The sequence below is a fragment of the Biomphalaria glabrata genome, chromosome 9, assembly GCF_947242115.1.
Source record: "Biomphalaria glabrata chromosome 9, xgBioGlab47.1, whole genome shotgun sequence".
NCBI lineage: Eukaryota > Metazoa > Mollusca > Gastropoda > Planorbidae > Biomphalaria > Biomphalaria glabrata.
In genome coordinates this window covers 6,211,642-6,224,054 of record NC_074719.1, presented here as the reverse complement: position 1 = coordinate 6,224,054, position 12,413 = coordinate 6,211,642, and the positions used below count along the sequence as shown (strand labels likewise).

The window sequence follows — 12,413 nt, the reverse complement described above, 5'->3', positions numbered from 1 at the left end:
TTACGGAGAGAAAGAGTTAATCATTCTAAACAGCTAGAAACATTTTTATTACCATTTTTAAGACTCAGGAGTAAGGAATACAAAGTAACCCCTGATTTATACATAATGCCAGTGCTGGATGTTCTAGGCGTCTAGCTAGTCATGCCTGTTAATCAGTTACTTAATTAAACTCTGCTGCGTCGTTGGTTTTCTTGGTTGATTCAGGCAATCCATTCCATGCTCTATTGGTACTATTATAATAAGTATTACAAAAAACTATAATTTTTAGTCTTCAAATTTTTGTATGTTGACTGCGGTGCAATATAATATAATTTTATTTTGTTTATAAGTAAGTTGTAAATATTTAAAAAGACCCAAGATAATAATTTAATATCTAACGTAACTGAGTAGAAGATCTTCATAAGGTTTCTAATAAGAACTTGCATTCTTACTTTAAGTGTATATCATTTCACCTTCACCTATTCCTAAGTTTTTTAAGCCGCTGGGGCAACACACATGATCTGTTGACAATCTTTCTCCATTCCTCTCTGCCTTTTGCCTTGAATGGAATCTCTTTCAATAACAGGCCCGTCCATTCTTTGCTGTCTTCCCATAGATTTCTCTGTCTGCCTCTTTATCTTTTTCCTGCTACTGTTCCCCGAAGGAAGGTCTTTGCGAGTCCTAAGGACCTTTGACCTTGTGATGTAACCATAAAGTTTGAGTTTTCAACAGGTCATCCTGGGGCTCCATTGTGATCCTGTTTCCAATTAGTGGACTTAGTATTAAAACCGCGACATGCCATCTACGTATTCCTCTTCTACTACAAAGCTAAAGGAATTCTATCTTTTCAAAATTATTTCAAGTCCACTGATAAACGTGGTCGAGAGGCCAAGTACGCTTAAGCTTGGGTTGGCTACCTATGTAGGGGTTCGACACCCGACTCGAGCAGAGTTTCCCAGATACCCTCCCCCCCCCCTCCCCTCACCACTGGTCCACAAATGAGATTGGACCACAGCGCTCTGAGCATGCTATAAGCATGAAGGTAGTGCTATATAAAAGCTATAATAACTATAATCTTTTCTATTATCTACCAATGTACTTTGCGGAAACAAACTGTTAATTTTTTTAACAAACTAATGACTTCGTTTGATGTTTAGCTGAAAATAAACATTCGAAAGAATATGTTTCTTTCTTTTTTGGTTGTGTCTTTTTTAATGTGGTGTTCAATACACAAGAAAGTGGAAATCAAAAGAAACAACTTAAAGCATTAAAGAGTTATCAAAACCTTATTTATTAAACTGTTTTAAGTAAAGAATTATGGGTTGTACATATGCTATTGTGTGGTTCTTTTTGATCTTATCGAAATAAAATAAGGCTCAGAAATGGTTTACACTCTTGTTCATATTTATTTGAGAATGTATTTTCTAATTTTAATAAGGGAACTGAGATTAAATTTACAAAATTAACTCATTTTTTTTTGTCACACAGATAGAACAAGCTTTGAGATTTAGTAATATATTTACATATTATTAAAATTGCATTTATATAGAAGCATATTTACAGGCTTCCACAAAAAGTCTTAGGGCCTCATCCTACCAAAATCCGACATCGGTAAATGCTTGAATAAATGAACAATTAAGAGTTGTCGTGTAATTAATGGTTGGCTTAGCTTTTCTTTTTTTTTTTTCTTCATATTTAATTTGAAGAATGATAACTAAATTAATTTTGAGAAGTTTCAAACAATTATAGGCGCGGTGGCTGACTGTTTAAGCGCTTGGCTTCCGAACCGCAGGGTCCTGGGTTCGCATCCTGGTGAAGACGGGCATTTTTAATCTCTGCATCTTAAGGCGCCCCTGAGTACATCCAGCTCTAATGGGTACCCGACATTAGATGGGGGAAAGTAAAGGCGGTTGGTATCACATGACACCCTTATTAACCGTAGGCCACAGAAACAGATGACCTTTACATCATCTGCCCTATAGATCTCAAGGTCTGAAAGGAAAAATTTACTTTCATACAATCAATAGACGCTGTTTTAAGAGGAGTGATCCTGGGAGGGATGGGCATCAATTCTGTCCCATTTCTATATCGATTGACACGTAGTTTCTATTTTGGTCTCCCACGCAGGGTAATCCCCAAACATTACAGAGCGGGACTTCCCGATAACTTTTTTATAAGAAAAAGGTGGGACTCTGGTAATTCAACAAACTAACACAAAAGATGGTGATATCAAAACAAATAAGAAAATAAAAAATCCAAATTCATTTTTTTTTGCAATAATAATATAATTCTAATTTGGCTTGCCACATCACCTTTTTGTTTTGGTGGGGGCGGGATGGGGAAGGACTGAAGTGAAAGGATTTTACTTTTTATTAATCACATAACCAGGGGCTGACTGGGTGTCAAAACCGGCCCGGGCATTTCTATGCAATCCGGCCCCCAACGTGCCATATGAGGGAAATCGAAGTATACATCTCCTCAAAATCATTATGCTAAGTTCGATAATCTGACAAATACGGTATTGAATAGTTTCTAATTTCACTCTAAGAGTTGCAGCTTCATGATCTTCTTTTTCTTTTGGGGAGTAGAGCATCTTGAGCACATCAAAATAACTGAATCTCATTTTTGTTAGAGCATCCTTTCTTGATGACCACATTGTAGGACAAAACTTTTCAAAGTGTAACAGAGACTTTGCTTTCCATAGTAGATTGAAGACGCCCCCATCTTGCTATTAGTAGCCCAAATACACTTTAATACGCTTAGACAATCATGACGCTCTGATTGTTTTGTTTTTTTTAATAAAAGAATATTATATAATCTTTTTACTATTCAATACGAGTCTTGGCGGCATTCATGCTTCCCTTTCACTGCCCCTACCGGCCCAATTGGGTTCCGGCCCACCGGGCATTTGCCCGAATGCCCATATAGCCAGTCCGCCCATGCACATAATGCATTTCCTTATTTCTGATAATGACAAGAGCTTTAGGTAAGTAGGTAATCAGCTGAAGTGAATCTCGAGAATAATTTTTTTAAACTGTTTTTTTTTTTTTTTACACAAAAGTTTTATCAATTCTATTTGTCTGGGTAGAATCTTTGTACATGTTATTCTCGGTACAAGTTGAAACTTTGTACAACTAATCATTGTCGATGTCAACAATGAAAAAGAAAATAAGTGACTCTATTAGTCGTAATTAATAATTGCGTTTTTTAATATATAGAAATGTGCTAAGCTATGGGGAGATAAGCCTTGTGTAGAAAATTCGGTCGTTAGCAAAAATTATTTAGCTACCAATTGACTATAAAACCTAGTTTTATTAAGTACTTGGCTAGCTCAGTGGCTAAAAAGTCGGCCTTCCATCGTGGAGGCTCATGTTTGAAATCCGACTATAAAACCTAGTTTTATTAAGTACTTGGCTAGCTCAGTGGCTAACAAGTCGGCCTTCCATCGTGGAGGCTCAAGTTCGAAATCCGACTATAAAACCTAGTTTTATTAAGTACTTGGCTAGCTCAGTGGCTAACAAGTCGGCCTTCCATCGTGGAGGCTCATGTTCGAAATCCGACTATAAAACCTAGTTTATTAAGTACTTGGCTAGCTCAGTGGCTAACAAGTCGGCCTTCCATCGTGGAGGCTCATGTTCGAAATCCGACTATAAAACCTAGTTTATTAAGTACTTGGCTAGCTCAGTGGCTAACAAGTCGGCCTTCCATCGTGGAGGCTCAAGTTTGAAATCCGACTATAAAACCTAGTTTTATTAAGTACTTGGCTAGCTCAGTGGCTAACAAGTCGGCCTTCCATCGTGGAGGCTCAAGTTCGAAATCCGACTATAAAACCTAGTTTTATTAAGTACTTGGCTAGCTCAGTGGCTAACAAGTCGGCCTTCCATCGTGGAGGCTCAAGTTCGAAATCCGACTATAAAACCTAGTTTTATTAAGTACTTGGCTAGCTCAGTGGCTAACAAGTCGGCCTTCCATCGTGGAGGCTCAAGTTCGAAATCCGACTATAAAACCTAGTTTTATTAAGTACTTGGCTAGCTCAGTGGCTAACAAGTCGGCCTTCCATCGTGGAGGCTCAAGTTCGAAATCCGACTATAAAACCTAGTTTTATTAAGTACTTGGCTAGCTCAGCGGCTAACAAGTCCGCCTTCCATCGTGGAGGCTCAAGTTCGAAATCCGACTATAAAACCTAGTTTTATTAAGTACTTGGCTAGCTCAGTGGCTAACAAGTCGGCCTTCCATCGTGGAGGCTCAAGTTCGAAATCCGACTATAAAACCTAGTTTTATTAAGTACTTGGCTAGCTCAGTGGCTAACAAGTCGGCCTTCCATCGTGGAGGCTCAAGTTCGAAATCCGACTATAAAACCTAGTTTATTAAGTACTTGGCTAGCTCAGTGGCTAACAAGTCGGCCTTCCATCGTGGAGGCTCATGTTTGAAATCCGACTATAAAACCTAGTTTATTAAGTACTTGGCTAGCTCAGTGGCTAACAAGTCGGCCTTCCATCGTGGAGGCTCAAGTTTGAAATCCGACTATAAAACCTAGTTTTATTAAGTACTTGGCTAGCTCAGCGGCTAACAAGTCGGCCTTCCATCGTGGAGGCTCAAGTTCGAAATCCGACTATAAAACCTAGTTTATTAAGTACTTGGCTAGCTCAGTGGCTAACAAGTCGGCCTTCCATCGTGGAGGCTCAAGTTCGAAATCCGACTATAAAACCTAGTTTTATTAAGTACTTGGCTAGCTCAGTGGCTAACAAGTCGGCCTTCCATCGTGGAGGCTCAAGTTTGAAATCCGACTATAAAACCTAGTTTTATTAAGTACTTGGCTAGCTCAGTGGCTAACAAGTCGGCCTTCCATCGTGGAGGCTCATGTTCGAAATCCGACTATAAAACCTAGTTTTATTAAGTACTTGGCTAGCTCAGTGGCTAACAAGTCGGCCTTCCATCGTGGAGGCTCATGTTCGAAATCCGACTATAAAACCTAGTTTTATTAAGTACTTGGCTAGCTCAGTGGCTAACAAGTCGGCCTTCCATCGTGGAGGCTCAAGTTTGAAATCCGACTATAAAACCTAGTTTTATTAAGTACTTGGCTAGCTCAGTGGCTAACAAGTCGGCCTTCCATCGTGGAGGCTCATGTTCGAAATCCGACTATAAAACCTAGTTTTATTAAGTACTTGGCTAGCTCAGTGGCTAACAAGTCGGCCTTCCATCGTGGAGGCTCATGTTCGAAATCCGACTATAAAACCTAGTTTTATTAAGTACTTGGCTAGCTCAGTGGCTAACAAGTCGGCCTTCCATCGTGGAGGCTCATGTTCGAAATCCGACTATAAAACCTAGTTTTATTAAGTACTTGGCTAGCTCAGTGGCTAACAAGTCGGCCTTCCATCGTGGAGGCTCAAGTTTGAAATCCGACTATAAAACCTAGTTTTATTAAGTACTTGGCTAGCTCAGTGGCTAACAAGTCGGCCTTCCATCGTGGAGGCTCATGTTCGAAATCCGACTATAAAACCTAGTTTTATTAAGTACTTGGCTAGCTCAGCGGCTAACAAGTCGGCCTTCCATCGTGGAGGCTCAAGTTCGAAATCCGACTATAAAACCTAGTTTATTAAGTACTTGGCTAGCTCAGTGGCTAACAAGTCGGCCTTCCATCGTGGAGGCTCAAGTTCGAAATCCGACTATAAAACCTAGTTTTATTAAGTACTTGGCTAGCTCAGTGGCTAACAAGTCGGCCTTCCATCGTGGAGGCTCAAGTTTGAAATCCGACTATAAAACCTAGTTTTATTAAGTACTTGGCTAGCTCAGTGGCTAACAAGTCGGCCTTCCATCGTGGAGGCTCATGTTCGAAATCCGACTATAAAACCTAGTTTTATTAAGTACTTGGCTAGCTCAGTGGCTAACAAGTCGGCCTTCCATCGTGGAGGCTCATGTTCGAAATCCGACTATAAAACCTAGTTTTATTAAGTACTTGGCTAGCTCAGTGGCTAACAAGTCGGCCTTCCATCGTGGAGGCTCAAGTTTGAAATCCGACTATAAAACCTAGTTTTATTAAGTACTTGGCTAGCTCAGTGGCTAACAAGTCGGCCTTCCATCGTGGAGGCTCATGTTCGAAATCCGACTATAAAACCTAGTTTTATTAAGTACTTGGCTAGCTCAGTGGCTAACAAGTCGGCCTTCCATCGTGGAGGCTCATGTTCGAAATCCGACTATAAAACCTAGTTTTATTAAGTACTTGGCTAGCTCAGTGGCTAACAAGTCGGCCTTCCATCGTGGAGGCTCATGTTCGAAATCCGACTATAAAACCTAGTTTTATTAAGTACTTGGCTAGCTCAGTGGCTAACAAGTCGGCCTTCCATCGTGGAGGCTCAAGTTTGAAATCCGACTATAAAACCTAGTTTTATTAAGTACTTGGCTAGCTCAGTGGCTAACAAGTCGGCCTTCCATCGTGGAGGCTCATGTTCGAAATCCGACTATAAAACCTAGTTTTATTAAGTACTTGGCTAGCTCAGTGGCTAACAAGTCGGCCTTCCATCGTGGAGGCTCATGTTCGAAATCCGACTATAAAACCTAGTTTTATTAAGTACTTGGCTAGCTCAGTGGCTAACAAGTCGGCCTTCCATCGTGGAGGCTCATGTTCGAAATACGACTTGAACAACTTTCTAAAAAAAAATTATTTTAAATAGGCCGCACAGAAACTTTCTTCCAGATACTTCCACCCCCCTTTCCCCCAAATAGTTTGAACCATAGAGTACTAAACAAGCTATATGGATAAGAGTTGCGTTAAACAAAAACAATAATTCTCCCAATCGCACAAATTTATTGTTGTTAATCTAGTTGTGCTCAAAATTAATGGCATGATTGATTGTTTCTAAAAAGAAGTTCTTTTTTTTTTATTTTTTTATTTTACTTTCTTTTTTTTCCCCAGTCTACTCAGTACTTTCTGATTGTGCCCTAACCCCGGGGTCGGCAACCTGCGGCTCGCGAGCCACATGCGGCTCTTTGGGTCTGAAGCTGCGGCTCTTTCGACTCAAAAGGTTGCCGACCCCTGCCCAAATTTAAAGAGCTTCAAGATATCTTGGTGACATTGATGAGGGGAACTCCCCCACTCTATAAAGTGAATGCATTTCTTACGTAAAGTTAAGAATGCTGTGCCGACAGTCTATTAGCCTTCACGCTGAGCAAGAAGCAATCAACCATCACTTGCCTAAAACAACATCTAGGTTTAGAAGGCAATCACCTAGGTAATAGGAGCCGCGGTGGCTGAGCGGTAAAGCGCCTGGCTACCGAATCCTGGTGAAGACTGGAATTTTTAAATTTCCGGATCTTCGGGCGCCACTGAGTCCACCCAGCTCTTAATGACATTAGTTAGGGAAAAGTAAAGTGTGCTGGCCACATGACACCCTTGTTAACCGTAGGCCACAGAAACAGATGACCTTTACATCACAAGGTCTGAAAGGGGAACTTTACTTACTACCTAGGTAATAATAGCAAGGATATAAAATATAATCAATATATCGTTAAGTATCTACACAATGTATATCATAGAAGTCTATGAGCCAGTTTTCAAAAATTCAAAACATTGATCAAAGCAGCACTGCAACAAAACAAGCATATAAAATAAAATATAGCACGTCTAGATGACGTCGATGGCCTGTAGCACCAAACTGCTGGTAGACAACTAAACCGCTGGAGGCGTATTATATTTTAAATTATATAAAATTAAAATAACTTAAATTACTTCTTTGTTAGCAAAACTAAATAGAACTTGTATTTTTTTTACAGTATAGTCAAATTAAACTTGAGAGGAAATAAACTGATATTTGAACAAAATCTAAAGATCTAAACACGCCCTAACACTCTGGCATCCTGGAGTCGTCTCTCGTACTTAACACAGCTTACGACAGCGCTGGTTATCTTTCATTATTTTACAAGACAAATATTAAATTAATGCTCTTTCTCTAAAACTAACAATAAATACTCCCTTTCTATAAAACCAAGGAAACACATACACACCTCATTACAGTAGGCCTTCGCCAATTAGCTTTATTAATAAAAGATGTTTCATTATTTCTATTCATTTTTTTAGAATGTATTTCATGGTGAACCGTCAAAATAGCGCCGACTAAATAGCGCCGACTAAATAGCGCGGACAAAATAGCGCCGACAAAATAGCGCGAACAAAATAGCGCCGACAAAATAGCGCCGACAAAATAGTGCCGACAAAATAGCGCCGACAAAATAGCGCGAACAAAATAGCGCCGACAAAATAGCGCGAACAAAATAGCGCCGACAAAATAGCGCGAACAAAATAGCGCCGACAAAATAGCGCCGACAAAATAGCGCGAAATTTCCCGATTAAAAAGCGCAAGACAAAATAGCGCGGACTTATATATGATGTGTATAAAAGTACCGGATTATTAGTAATTTGTATGACTTTTGCGAGGACAACTATATTGATCGCCGGAGACGAGACCGCAGAGTGACTCCAAGATTTCGATAGCATAATGGAATGTTAAAATGTTACCGTATTTCATATATTATTTACTTTTTTTTAATTTTTAGCTAAGGTTGCATAACCATGCTGCGTTTTATTCGCATGGTTAGTCGTCTGACCGAAAGTCTTCTGTATTTAATAAGATAAGATAAGATAAGATAAGATAGACAAGCATTGTTAATAACCCAGAAAATTGTTTTGAAATCTTTGCTGTGTTCACAAGTCACAAAAGGGAAGGAGAACTGTCCCTTAAAAAAAAAAAAAGAAATTTCGTTTTTTAAACAAAATTATATTCACATAGGCCTACTAGAATAAGTCCTCAACATTTCCAAACAGAACTGACTGTACTGCTATTGAATCCGTTGTTTAATGAGCCACTGTGAAACTGCTGCGTAAACCAGCTGAATCCAACGGTGACTGCTGGTGCACCACTGCTGCCTGGGCATGTACAGGTTGTGTAGGTGAACTTATAGTCCTGGCTTTCACCTTCTTGGTGTTTCTCCACCCACTGGCCAAGACTAACTTGCTTTGGTCCCCCATGGGGATGTGATACAATGAACGTCAGATTATTCACATCGCTTGAGCTCTTATATTTTTCAAACACTATATCCCACACCTTCTCAAAGAAATCAACCATGTCACCAAGCCTTTTGGCTACTGCTCGGTCACAGGTGACACACACGAACTCGGTAATATCCCCTTTCACATCTGTGTCGAAAATTCCTAGACCTTGCACTATGACCTCTGGACTACTTTCTATGTCGTAAAACAATTTACACGTTGAGTGCTTTGCCTCGGTGTCATCAAACACTACATGCGCAGCGGTAAGGATTCCCAAGTTCCACCATACGGTGCTAGGTGTATCTGAGGATTGACAGTTCTGACAAGGGCATGTCTTTCTTTTGCCATCTTTATTTTCTCCAGACCTCTCCCTTACATTCCAAACCCTACCGGTGCCAACTCTAAGCAGCGCCTTGCCTCTCCTTCTATAGAACGGATACGGAATGTTTGTTTTATACCAGAATTCAGGTCTTTTGGGACTTACAAAACGTGAGTTTATTTTTACTGTAAGCTCGGCAGTAACTTTGATAAAATTAAACAAGAGCTTGTCTTGGAGGTCTGTTGGTAAATGATGAATCGTAAATGAGTTTAGCGGTATGAATTCAGTATGACCAGGATTCTTTCTGCAAGCTTTTAATTGTCTGTTACAGTCAGCCTCTTCGCCTTCTAGAAGCTCAGTTTCAGACTCGCCTATAATCAGGAAAATATAAGGATGATCATAGAAATAAAGATAATTTAAATATATAATAATAATAATAATAATATCGCCGTGGCCGTACCACTGTCTCATAATTTAAGAAAAACTGAGATAGAAAAACAAAGAAAATATGGGAAGCTAGGCTTGGAGATTAAGCGTCTATGGAAATTGTCCAAAATAACAATATACCCCATTGTTATATCAACCGAGGGGATAATAACAACTGACCTCACAGACACCTTCAAGGCCCTTAACATTCCTAGGAACATCTTCGTTGCCTGTCAGAGGGCGGTACTGCTGCAGACCTGCCACATCACCAGAAAATTCCTCAGTGGAAACTGTTAAAGGGACTACGATGAATTTTGTTTCTCTTTAGCGAAACTCGACCCTGGCAGCGCCAGAGAATGACTACTCGTTCATTTCTAACATAATAATAGTAAAGTATTATAATAATAATTGTGTTTACAGAGCGCTGTTAACAAACAAAATGTAGGCTGAAGGCGCTGTGATAACATTACAAACATAAACAGGATGGCTGCCTGGTCGTGCGGTTTGAGCGCTGGACTGTCGTTCGGATTTATCGAAGGTCGAGGATTCAAACCCAGCCCGCTCCCATCCCCCGTCGTCCTGCGGGAGGTTTGGACTAGGAAGTAAACTATCTTCAACTCTGAAGGAACATCCGAAACATTTTACAAACATTTGACAAACATTTGACAAACATTTTAGCTAAAATGACGAAGTAATATAAACAAAAATGATAAACAGGTAAGTCTTAATGTTCATCTTGAATGTAGTGTAGCATGTTGTCTGTCTGAGATCAATGGGGAGTGAGTTCCAGACCTTTGGTCCATGCACTGAAAAAGCCCGCAGACCGTAGCTTTTGAGGGAGAAACGTGGCACCACTACAATCAAACATTATGCTTGAAAGAATAAGACTTAGACTATTGTCCACGAGATTATTTTATCTAAAAAAAAAAACGCATTAAAATTAATTTTCTATAACTTCAGTAACAACACAGAGACATGGGGCGAAGTGGTCGAGTAACAAAGCACTTGTCTCCCGAACCCAAAATCTTGTGTTCGAATCTCGGTGAAGATTTGGATTTTGAATTTCGTGTTTTGTTAAGATGCTGGTCGTTGTGCTAGCCACTAGATACCCTCCTTAACCGTCAAGTGAGCTATACTTCATCTGCTATATAAATCGCAAAGATCTGAAAGGGTACTTTAAAACACCGAGACATACACATTATGAACTGTTACTATTAGACAATACAATCTATCTTGTAGAACACTTACCGAAAATATAATTTTCTCCATTATTTGTTGTCTGTTTTGACAATCCTAAAAAATAATTGATAATTAAGATTAAGCTGTTTATAATATTCATATCTGACATAACCTTAAAAACATCAATGAATAAATAAAATAAATATAGCCTATAATAATATTATGTTAGTTTGATTATTCACATGTAAAACCAAAATTAAATTTCCTTTGTAAAGGATTTTTAACAGGAATTGTTAATTGTAAGTTAATGTCAACCAGTAATAGGTCTACTTACCAACGAATATCGTGTTATCTTGATCAGGGCAATCGCTTGTGCTCGGTGACGTAGCCATTATAACTTTCTATGAAACAAGTAATATAAAAAAGTATTGTTTTTTTTTTCTAAGACAAGTCCTCCTTTATGAAGCTGGGGACCAAGTGATTACTTGGCCACTTAATAACTAATGAATGATAGATTTTTTTAAAACAAATTTAGTATCCTCCCCCCATGGACAATATCCTGTAAAAATCTAATCAGACTATATACAATAATTACAATTCTAGTTTGGTGATAATAGTGATACATATTCAGACATGGCAACATTAAAAGACAGTGGTGTAAACTAGAATACTGGATCTAGATAGATGGTATATAGAATACTGGATCTAGATAGTTGGTATTTAGAATACTGGATCTAGTTAGATGGTATAGAATACGATTCTAGTCTGTTGGACCGTTGGGGCACCAAGCAAGACTTGTAGACCGTCTTTCTCCACTCCTCCCTGTCTTTTGCCTTGTTTAGAAAATCTCTCAATGGCAGACCTGTCCATTCTTTTATGTTGTCCTTCCATCGCTTTCTCTGCCTGCCTCTTCTTCTTTTTCCCGGTACTGTTCCCTAAAGGAAGGTCTTTGCGAGCCCCTTGTAATATGGCCATAATATGGCCATAGATTTTAAGCTTGCGTCTTTTTTTTTAAAATAGTTAGCAGGTCATCATGGGGTCCGATCGCTGCAGTAACCCTGCATCTGATCTCTTGGTTTGTGATGCGGTCTTTGTAATCAAGAGTAAAATTGGGCGGATGGTTTTGGTTGTGTAGGCTGAATAGCCTTTGATGAGATTACGAGGTGGTCTGCGGTAGTTCAGCTTATAAATAGAGGTGTAAAAGTTCAGAACGAGACAGCTCACAAAGGGCGCGGGATACACATTTGAGATCAAAAGAAAATCCGCTGCCGAGAACAATGGTTATGCTTGCCTTGTATGTGGAAAAATAAATAGGTCACAGGTGGGGCTACGTATCCACGTGAAATATTGCATTCCTCAAGCCTTATTATAATTACTATTATACACAGCATGATAAGGGTACACCAGTTTTGTTATAAGCCTACTTGCTGTTTTGAGCTTCACACCAAGGACCTAGTATCTCTCAGT

General features: G+C 39.4%; 1 protein-coding gene across 1 annotated transcript in view; it reads right to left on the bottom strand.

The window, feature by feature from the left end:
• Window positions 1–7,257: 7,257 nt before the first annotated feature.
• LOC106060399 (uncharacterized) overlaps window positions 7,258–12,413 on the bottom strand; it is a 6,110-nt gene continuing 954 nt past the window's right edge. The window contains exons 2-4 of the mRNA XM_056042750.1: window positions 11,281–11,347; window positions 11,016–11,060; window positions 7,258–9,712 (exon numbers count right to left, since the gene is read on the bottom strand). Of these exons, the coding sequence (XP_055898725.1) occupies window positions 8,781–9,712; window positions 11,016–11,060; window positions 11,281–11,338 (1,035 nt within the window). The 5' untranslated portion in view covers window positions 11,339–11,347 and the 3' untranslated portion in view covers window positions 7,258–8,780. The remainder of the gene's footprint in view (window positions 9,713–11,015; window positions 11,061–11,280; window positions 11,348–12,413) is intronic.